This window comes from Galeopterus variegatus, unplaced genomic scaffold (assembly GCF_000696425.1).
Source record: "Galeopterus variegatus unplaced genomic scaffold, G_variegatus-3.0.2 Scaffold602, whole genome shotgun sequence".
In the NCBI taxonomy this organism is placed as follows: domain Eukaryota; kingdom Metazoa; phylum Chordata; class Mammalia; order Dermoptera; family Cynocephalidae; genus Galeopterus; species Galeopterus variegatus.
This window is the reverse complement of record NW_007726713.1, coordinates 227,938-239,134: the sequence shown is the minus strand read 5'-3', so window position 1 is coordinate 239,134 and position 11,197 is coordinate 227,938. Positions and strand designations below refer to the sequence as shown.

The 11,197-nt window shown below is 33.8% G+C and overlaps 2 protein-coding genes across 2 annotated transcripts in view; one reads left to right on the top strand and one right to left on the bottom strand.

Annotated features, from left to right (window-relative positions):
- The window catches only part of FGF7 (fibroblast growth factor 7), a 75,122-nt gene extending 71,888 nt beyond the window's left edge, over positions 1–3,234 (top strand). The window contains exons 3-4 of the mRNA XM_008570436.1: positions 832–935; positions 2,042–3,234. Coding sequence (XP_008568658.1) covers positions 832–935; positions 2,042–2,236 — 299 coding nt within the window. The 3' untranslated portion in view covers positions 2,237–3,234. The remainder of the gene's footprint in view (positions 1–831; positions 936–2,041) is intronic.
- Positions 1–11,197, bottom strand: part of FAM227B (family with sequence similarity 227, member B) — a 266,420-nt gene that overhangs the window by 156,572 nt on the left and 98,651 nt on the right. The gene's annotated exons all lie outside the window — the stretch shown is intronic.

Below are 11,197 nucleotides of genomic sequence, written 5' to 3'. Positions count from 1 at the left end.
AAAAATTTAATTAGAAAGGTATAAAGTTATAAAATATCATATAATCAGGATTCACAATTTTGTTTTAAATAGCCTTTTCATATATCAAAAAGCTATCAGTTTAATTTAAAACAATCGTTTTTTAAGGCAATAGGCTTTGTTTACCATCATTTATAATTGCTTTAATTGGAATTTAATTCACTTTCAGTATAGTCAAGAGCTATCCCGTTAGCAACAATTTTTAAGATAAAATTTCCCCACATAGAAAAGTAAAGATATTAGCGTATTATGTTACTTTCATAGTATTACATACTGATTAAGAGCCAGACTGTCTAGGTTCAAATTCCAGTTCTGCCACTTACCAGCTATAAGAATTTGGGCAAATTACTTAATTTCTCTATGCTTCAGTTTCTGAATCTGTAAAATGGGGATAATAAGAGTACCTATCTCACAGTCTGTGGTGATGATTAAATGAGTTAATACATAAGAGCACTAGAACAATCCTTGGCATGTGGTATAAGTTCAATAAACACTAGCTATTATTGTTATTATTATTATAGTAAATTAGAAATGTAATTCTAAGGAATAAAAAGATAAATGCAAATATATAATTATTTCTTTGAATACAAATATATTTTTCTACAAAACATTCAGTTTGTACTTCCCATATTTAATGACTACTCTGGTAGTTGTGTGTATGTGTTATGTATAGGGGGACTCAGGCTGAGTAAATAATTACATTAATAATCTTAACAACTTCCAGTTGAAACATAAATAAGAACAAATCACCAATCTTAGGTAATGTACAAAGCTGAGTGGATAATTCACATGTCTTTCTGTGATTCCTTGCAGACATCATGGAAATCAGGACAGTGGCGGTTGGAATTGTGGCAATCAAAGGAGTGGAAAGTGAATACTACCTTGCAATGAACAAGGAAGGAAAACTCTATGCGAAGGTATTGATAACTGATAGCTTAGACTTAATTTTTCAAACTTACTTTGTTGAAAACATCTTGCTTTTATGAAAAGTAAAAATGCAATTATTTTCTCTCCAGTTGTATAATTTAATAATTTCATTAAAACACTTAAATTCAAACATTAAGGGAAAAAAATGTTCTCTGTGTGACCTTGGACAAATTGCTTAAGCTCTCTGGCCTTAGGTTTCTTCATCTGTAAAATGAGTTGGATTAACTGACCTCTAAGGACCCTTCTGGCTCTATAATTCCATGTGCATTTTAGAAAACTAACATCTAAAATTTCCATCTGTCAGTATTAAAGCTCTTTTTGTTAAAGTTCACTCAATTTGCACCTTGCTGACATAAAAATTCTTGAGAAACAAAAATTCTGAAGTGTTCAGCTCATGTATCAACATCAGTCTCACAATTGTAGGCTTTGAACTGTAAGCATTCACACTGTTCCCACTTGATTACAATGCCAAATATGTAACAGTTCATCCCACTATAATAAAGTATAATTGACTTTCCTTTGTTCCCACAACTCAGCATAATGCCCTGCACTGGCTAATTACATAACAATATAGGTTTAATTGAATAAATGAATAATTACATGGATAAACAAATAAATTAACATTTTTATTTCCCATTACGATTCGAGTAAATCTAGTAGTAAATAAATAAAAGTTGTGAAATAGGTTCCTCACCTGAGGCAAGCAGAGGCTCTGCTAACTACACCAAATTTCCAGTGGTTAGAGAATGAATGATGTGGGCATAGCAGTATGAGAGCTTCTAATTAGGGGGAAATAGGTCCTAATACTAAAGAGTGGTAGAAACTGACTGCCAAAAAGTTACATTTTTGAAACCATGTTGCATAAGTCAATGTGCATTACCTTCATTTTTTTGTTTTAAATTTGAGATGGCTTTTTCTTTTTTTGCAAATATACTCCATCGGTATATCTAATAAACTGCATTAGGCCTGTTTAAGCTGAGGTCGAAAAGAAGTCACGCATCTTTCTATTCTACCAATTATTACCTGCTTACTCTTTGTTTAGTGGAATCCCTCTAAAAATCATTTGGATAATGCTGTTTGTTTGTTATTTTAACAGAAAGAATGCAATGAAGATTGCAACTTCAAAGAATTAATTCTGGAAAACCACTACAACACATATGCATCAGCTAAATGGACACACAGTGGAGGAGAAATGTTTGTTGCCTTAAATCAAAAGGGAGTTCCTGTAAGAGGAAAAAAAACGAAGAAAGAACAAAAAACAGCCCACTTTCTTCCTATGGCAATAACCTAATTGTGTATGGTATATAAGAAACCAGTTCCAGCAGGGAGATTTCTTTAAGTGGACTGTTTTCTTTCTTTTTTTCTTTACTTTTTTTTTTTTTTTTTAAAGTAACCAAGGAAGGCTGGAAAACTACTGAAAAACTGATCAAGCTGGACTTGCGCATTTTATGTTTATTTTTAGACACTGCATTAAAGAAAGATTTGAAAAATACACACAAAAATCAGATTTAGTAACTAAAAGTTGTAAAAAATTGTAAAACTGGTTGTACAATCATGGTGTTAGTAATAGTAATGTTTTTTTCTTAAATTAATTTACCCTTAAGAGTATGTTAGATTTGATTATCTGATAATGATTATTTAAATATTCCTATCTGCTTATAAAATGGCTGCTATAATAATAATAATGCAGATGATGTTATATAAGATATGTCAGACCTAAAGGCTGCTGGAATGATTTGTCAGATAATCAAGCCAACACTAACTATGGAAGATGAGCAGTATTTGAAATGTTTTCTAGTGAAAAATCGTAGTCCACATAAATTCTAATTAGAAAAAATGGAATAGTTTCAAAAATTCTATTATAAAATTGAATCAAATAAGTAGTTTTACAAAAGTATAGGATAGAACATGCTTGAGCCTATTAACAAGAACAAAATTCTTAATGCTGCTCAAATTGAAAGGGTATTACTAAAAGGATGTTTTTAAAAATTGTGTATGTAAAATAGCAATAATAATGATAATACTGTACTTCATCTCACTTGCCACAAAATAACATTTTATAATCCCTAAAAGTAAAATTCAGAAATCTTTAAGTTTTTTTTTTTCCAAGTAACATAATCTATCTATTGTATAGTTCATATTCGGAAATATGGCTTTCAATAATGTTCTTCCCACAAATAATTATGCTTTTTTCCTGTGGTTATAGCATTAAACTCTATCTTAAGTTGTATTTGAACTTTATTGTTTTGTTATTTAAGTTTATGTTATTTATAAAAAAAACAACCTTAAGCTCTATCTGTTTCATATGCTTTTAATTTTAAAGGAATAACAAAACTGTCTGGCTCAACTGAAAGTTTCCCCTCCCCCTCGTGACTGATACCAAGTCTAGTACACAGCATTTGGGCCAGCAAATCCTGGATGGCATACAAAAAAGACAGCCTGAAGCAATGTTTAACAATAGATGTCTTGCAGGGAACAATACAAATATGTGAAAAATGCTTTGCCACATACTCTTGCCAGTTAAATTGGATCATATAAATAAAACCACTGCAGATAAAAGAACTTACAGGATTTTAAAGTTTGAAAATATTTGAGTACATGAGTAGAAAAGTATCATATTTAAAAGTTATGTGCATTTAAAGTTAATAATTTTCTAATCTCTAGAAATTTCTGCCATCCAAAAGATGGCAGTATTGAAAGTTGTTTTTCTTTTAGATGGTAAGAAAGCAATGCCCAAAATATAGGATAGAATTAGGGATATGGGACCCCGAATATCATGAAGGCTTGAAGTCAGGCTACAGATAATGGACTTATTAGAAAGATGAATTTCCACTTCAAAATTCTTCCATTGGCAGATCTTGGTAGCATTTTATATGTTCACCAGTGAGAGGTCGACATTTATTTAAAGTAAACCGTTGGTATGGTATGCTAAACACTGTGGTTTTAATTTCAGAATATTTGTCATTCAAGTCCCTTTATTTTACATAACTATTTTTTGGTAATACCTTTATTGGTGAGTGCTATATGCAAAGGCTGGGTCAACAGAAATAAGCGATTCATCTGATTTTCTTATGGTTCATCTACATGATCAGGCTGCAGGAAGCTAGAAAGAATTGCCCTTTGTCAGATATACTCTTGGGAAATGCCATGAGTGATGTTCTGAACTGTCATCTGATGCAAGGACCTTGCTAGCTTAGGTTCCTAGGTCAGACCTCTGTAACTGAAGTCTTGTGAGCATATTAAGGGGAGGGGAGAATGTATGTTTTTCATACGTTTCCTTTGTGCTTAGCACTATCCATAATCAATTTTCTATGTGAATTCATTCAATGTTTAAATATCAAAGAAAATTCACAATGAAACTAATCTTACTTCATTAAAAAAGTTAGGTTGAAACATGATTATACAGAAATTTAAACAGAAATACAAGCTATGTTAGGACCAAATACTCTTTTGTCTATAGAGTTATGAATTACCCATTAAATTACACAGCAATGCTGAATTAGGCAAAACAAATATTTACTGGTAAATCCATTTCTGTTAGTATAGGTCATCTACAAAATGTAGGATCATTTACTTTTAATTCTTTGTTTTTCTCCTATTTTTTAATACTTATCATGCAAATTTTAGAGAACAAAATCTGCTCTATTACTTAGAATTCTAGAATCTTTAAACTATAAGGGGCCTTCATCCCTCTTACTCATTTGTAGACCAGGAAGTGGAGATTTTGATACAGCCAAGATGATACAGCTGAATAGGTGCAAAACTGTCACAAGAGTCTTAGTCACTTAGTGTGTGCTTCCTACTCTTAGATTACTGGATTATCAGCTAGTGGTCTCCTGTTTTTGTTTTTCTGTTTGTTTCTTATTTCTATAGAGACAGGATCTTTACATTTGCACACAAACATGACCCATGCTTTGTCAATTCACTTCATACCTAATGATTAATCTATACTGTGATAATTTGACTCACAAGAAGAAAAGAAATGATGCAATTTTTAATTCTGATTTCTATTCAATTTTTATGTGCATCTCTTTACTTATGAATGAAAAACATTGTAAAAATATCCATATAAGCAGAGTAACCCTTTCTAAATGTTTTTTGAAAGAAAAAAATTAGTTAAATACATGGGTTTCCAACAATTAGGAACGACAAATTAAATAACAGAGAACGTTAACAAAAGAATAAAAAAATACTTTCAATAAAATAAGTGAACTAAAACATTTTGATATAGATAAGCCATAACATAAATTATCAGTCTGTGATTTGGCTATCAATTCAATTTAATGACAGAAGAGAAGGGATGCTAGAGATAAATTCTTAGAATTTCTATCTCTTAGAGTTTGCTTTTCTGTTTCTTTAGAGTGCCAAAGAACGTAAAGATCTACTATGAGACCTAGCTGTACTCCCATAGCTATACAAAGCAATTCTATAGCAACAAATTCCCTTAACCAGTGCCCCTCACAATCTTCTACTGAAAAACCTATAATGGTAGAGGTACAGAATGAGAGTCTACGGAGCAATGCAAAGGTGGCCCTCCAAAGACAAAAACACTTCCTGAAAATCTCTTTTCTCTTAAAACTCAGGTGATTTTTGCATTTTGCTCCATAATACATTTGTATTTGCTTTAGTATGAAAATGTCTCCAATTAATACCAGGGAGAAAAATCGATACTTCAGAGGACATACAAGGTTTATCACGTGGCTTTTTTTTTTTTTTTTTGTCTTTTGTCTTTTTTCCGTGTCTGGCAATGGATCGCAACCCTCAGTGTTGCCCCCGCACTGGACCAGGGACCAGCAACGGGATCGCAACCCTCGGTGTTGCCCCCGTGCCTCGCTCAGCCAGTGAGCGGGAACCGGTCTGTATGTGGGATCCGAACCCTCGGGCGGGAGCGCCACCGCGCCTCCCAAGCGGCGCACTATCCAGTGCGCCACCGGGCCGGCCCCACGTGGCTTTTTTTTATCCCCCTACCCCACTGCCATACATTTGAGCATGAATAAAATACAAGAGACCCCTTACCTCCCATGGTCCATCTTTACACATAAATGACAGTTGGCTAAAGAAAACCAAAACTTAGTTTAACTTCACTATGTATAGGAGTGATATTAAAAATATTTAACAACCAGTACGTGCAGTAGGCCACTATGACTAACTTGTCAGTACCAGATGATTATCAGCCTTGACCATTTCTGTGATCACCTTAAAACAAAGTTTTTGAAAAATATCTATAACTGGTCTTTTTGGTTTGAGTTCTTAACTTTATCTTAATATGAAATAGTTCACTAAAACTTCATGTCTAACTGTTTCAACATTGTCAGGCTACTCATTAGTCCACTTCAGTATTTACTCAATGAAGCTGCTGTCTTCAGTGAAAGTGACTTGTTCCACCAGGCCCACATATGCTCCCACCCATCCTTCATTTTTGAATGGTTTGTCAAGAAAATTTACTTTCTTTTGTATGGAGGAGCCTTGACAGAAAGCAAGAAATAATAAAGTCCTAGTTACTTCCCAACAATCCCCTATTCCAACCTTCTCAAACTATACCTCCCATGGAACCCTGAGAAGATGCCTCTTATGTTTTCCTTTTACTTCCTGATTATCATGTGGTTCCATGGTAATTGAAAGGTGGGATCTTTATGAGATGATTAGTGAGTACTGTGCCCTCATGAAAGGATTAATTCATTGATGGTTGAATTGGTGGTCATGGACATGGTTATGATGGCTTTATAAAAGAGAGCCAGTGAGAAGCTTAGCTCTCTCTTGCTCAGCACATTCTCACCATGTGATACCCTGGTTGCCACAGAACTCTGCAGAGTTCCCACCAAAAAGAAGCCCTTTACCAGTTGTGTTTCTTGGACTTTGGACTTCCCAGCCTCCAAAACTGGAAGATTGAAATTTTATTTCTTTGTAAATTACCCAGTTTCAGGTATTCTGTTATAAGCAACAGAAATGGACTAATACGGGAACTATCCCTGGTTCTTCATCTTTGACTGTTCCTTATACCTCTTGGAAAGACTTCATTTCTCCCCCCTGACCCTGGTTTTCCTAGATGCTTCATATTTTTGCTATTCACAATTGGGGCTAAGAGGAAATACAAACACTAGAAAGAGTTTTTTGCATTGAAATGGTTATAGAATATAAGTGTGTAAAAGTCTCCTCCTCCCCCCATGGTCTGTTCTCAAACAGAGCAGCCTGACTGATTCCACCAAAATATATTTCAGATCATACAATTCCTCTGTTCACAACTGCAGTTGTTTTCCATATTACTTGGAATAGAAGCCCAAGTCCTTAAACAGTAGTGGCCTATGGAGTGGCAATGGAAAAGGGTGAGTCAATAAAAACTTTGATGTTGAATTAGGCATGGGCAAGACAACAGGAAAAAAGTAACAAAAAAGTCTAGAGAAATTATGCACTCAGGTTGCTTGGCAGATATGACTGAATTCTCAGTTTGTTTTGAAGAAACTGAAACTGAACATTGTAGACAATATTTAATGGTCGTGATAATTATTAGAATCATACTCAGAGAAAAGGCCATAGCCCTGCATCAAATATAAACAGATGAATGTACCTTTTTATGTCTGAAGTAAACATAAAATATTTGAGGCATGTATATATCAATTTAATGATTCCCCGCTTTAACAAAATTTTTCTACTAATCAACTAATTAATGGATCTGATTAGGCTAGATGAGACGGCTTCTACTTTACCATTATTTATTTAACTGACTTCCTATTGTTGGCTATTTTGGTTGTTTCAAATTTCTTAATAACATAAATGCAAACATTCATCTACATGTTTCTTTATATTTAAGACTCTTTTCTTAGGAGGGAACTATCCCTGGTTCTTCATCTTTGACTGTTCCTTATACCTCTTGGAAAGACTTCATTTCTCCCCCCTGACCCTGGTTTTCCTAGATGCTTCATATTTTTGCTATTCACAATTGGGGCTAAGAGGAAATACAAACACTAGAAAGAGTTTTTTGCATTGAAATGGTTATAGAATATAAGTGTGTAAAAGTCTCCTCCTCCCCCCATGGTCTGTTCTCAAACAGAGCAGCCTGACTGATTCCACCAAAATATATTTCAGATCATACAATTCCTCTGTTCACAACTGCAGTTGTTTTCCATATTACTTGGAATAGAAGCCCAAGTCCTTAAACAGTAGTGGCCTATGGAGTGGCAATGGAAAAGGGTGAGTCAATAAAAACTTTGATGTTGAATTAGGCATGGGCAAGACAACAGGAAAAAAGTAACAAAAAAGTCTAGAGAAATTATGCACTCAGGTTGCTTGGCAGATATGACTGAATTCTCAGTTTGTTTTGAAGAAACTGAAACTGAACATTGTAGACAATATTTAATGGTCGTGATAATTATTAGAATCATACTCAGAGAAAAGGCCATAGCCCTGCATCAAATATAAACAGATGAATGTACCTTTTTATGTCTGAAGTAAACATAAAATATTTGAGGCATGTATATATCAATTTAATGATTCCCCGCTTTAACAAAATTTTTCTACTAATCAACTAATTAATGGATCTGATTAGGCTAGATGAGACGGCTTCTACTTTACCATTATTTATTTAACTGACTTCCTATTGTTGGCTATTTTGGTTGTTTCAAATTTCTTAATAACATAAATGCAAACATTCATCTACATGTTTCTTTATATTTAAGACGCTTTTGTTAGGATGGTTATAAGAAATAGATTTGAAAATTGATTTGCGGAAGGTTTTTTCCAAAATACATTCCAACCATCAATTCATGGGAGTGAATAAACATTCTCTCTCATTTTTATGCTCAAAACTTAATCAACTTTTATTCTTGCCTCTCCTTCCTTTTGACTATCTGGTAAATAACTAACACTCAGCTAACCTCTTCTTTCTCAACCTCCCTTCAGATGCATCTCTTTCTTGGTCCTTTTACAACCTTAATATCTCATGCTTAGAATTCAGCAGTAGCTCCTTAATCATGCTTTTATTTCCAAGTTCCTCCCCATTTCATATGCTACCTAATTTTTTAATATTCCTAAAATACCACCATGACTATGTCAGTTGCCAGTTGAAGAACCCATGTCGACTGCTTTTTCCCTATCGGATTTAGTTTAAAATCCTTAAGCTAGCACTCAAAGCTGTCAAACAATTGGCTCTACCTTACTTGTCCAATCTTCTCACTGTTCAAAATATATCTCTAGTCCATCGTGTTTATCATATTTTACACAGACCATGAATCTGCCTCTGAATTTTGTCTACACTTGTATTGTCCCACTATCTAGAACATCTCTACTTCTCACTGTTAATCCATACCTTGCTCTGCCCATAAGGACAAAGCTCAAGTTTAATGAACATATTCCCAGACTTACCCTGCCTTACAATGATTTTTTCCTTCTCCAAATCCTATTGCACTGCAGTCTAGTAATTGATCTATCTCTCTCTCTCTCTCTCACTCACACACACACACACATACATGCACGCGCATATACATATACAGATACGTATATATGCTTATAATACAAAGATCTTTTCAGGCACATCACTCTGCTTACATAAATCTTATCTATGCCTATGAAAAGGGCAGTATTATGAATCTATAAAGTCGTTTAGAATTTGTTTTTTAAAATATGTTGCTTAACAAATACAGGAATTACTGTGTGAGATAACATGTCTATAGTTGTGAAGAATTCTGTCACAAGTTTGACAGCACAAGATATTTCAGATAGCATTGGTAGCAATGCTAGTCCTACATGCAATCTAAAGAGAATCCATCAGGAAAAGTAAGAGGTCAAAGCTTTTTTCTTGGTGACATTGTGCCTTGCAGTACTTTTTCTCATATCCTTGAGAGCTTAGTGACAATGTTCTTTGTTAATTGTTCATATGTTGTTTATTGTGCATATCAGTCAACTAACTACTCATTTGTCCAGCTTTCATGATATTGCCCTATAATGAAAAAAGAAAAGTGTTAACTTCTTGCTATAAATGTTCTATTTAGCTCCCTTCATTCTGTTTAAAAAATAATATTACAATTTTTATTCCCTTTCACAAGAGAAATTTTTATCATGCTTTAATGTTGAGGTTAAATTATAAGTGACATGTTACTATCTTCCTCAAACTTCTTTATTTTCAAGCTTACTACATTGAGATAATAACAAGGTCCAGGGTTTGATTCCTGTGGCCAGCTAACAAAACCAAAAACAAAAACCAAGAAACAAAAACCATGTTAATTGAATATGAGGATTTTTCTTACAGCTTGTGGCTTAAACTACAGTTTATAAAAAATCAGGAGGTTTGTTTAATGCTTTGATCTTAAAGGCCAGATAAAGAGGAAAAGTTGGCCTTAAAAACTGAGGGAGAGGCGTAAAAATAGTTTTTCAAAACCAATCTTCATTTGAGTTTAAAAGCTTAAGTGGTGTTGTACCACAATAAGAAAAATGAACATTAAAACTTTAGTCTTATAAATAATCTAACAGTAAACTAGTTAAGGGGAGCTGACTTGTAAATCCTGAGTCATTCCAAATACTGAAATTCTATAACCACTTACATTCCAGTCCTAAAAAGGGAGATATTATGTCATTTTGTTTGGAAGGCAAACTTTAACTATCCACTATCTGTTTATTTCATTAAAAACAAAAACGGAAAGTTCTTTTAGTTAAAATTCTGGAAAAAATTTAACTCCACTTGGTAATAAGCATCTCAAATGTCAAGAAGAAGAAATTATGTTTTAAATATGTTTTGGATTAGAAAAAACAATTCTAAAATAGCAGTGTACATGGAGCACAGATTATCCTATTCCTTGAAAGTCACATATATGCACATATGTATGTATAAATCCTCATGTTTTACCCTTCTGCTCTTGAACTGCCTCAGCCATCCTCTAGCACACAGATGAAGGCTTTAATATACACAAAGCTACACACACACACACACACACACACACACACACACACACACACACACACAGGGAAGAGCTCGAAAATTATGAATCCTAAACCACCAGTCTCTCTATTGCTAATCCCACCTCAACAGTCAACAACCACTCTGGAAAATTATTCAGCACCTATGGATAAAAGTCATGGAGAAGCAAAAGGTTAGAAAAGGGAATATAGAAATACGATGGTCTTCAGAAAGTTTGTGGAAAAATAGAATTAGAAGATATGAATTTTTACGAGGAACTTTTTGAAGTATCCTAGTAATCTACTCTTTTTTTTTTTTTTTTTTTGTCTTTTGTCTTTTTCCGTGTCCGGCAACAGATCGCAACCC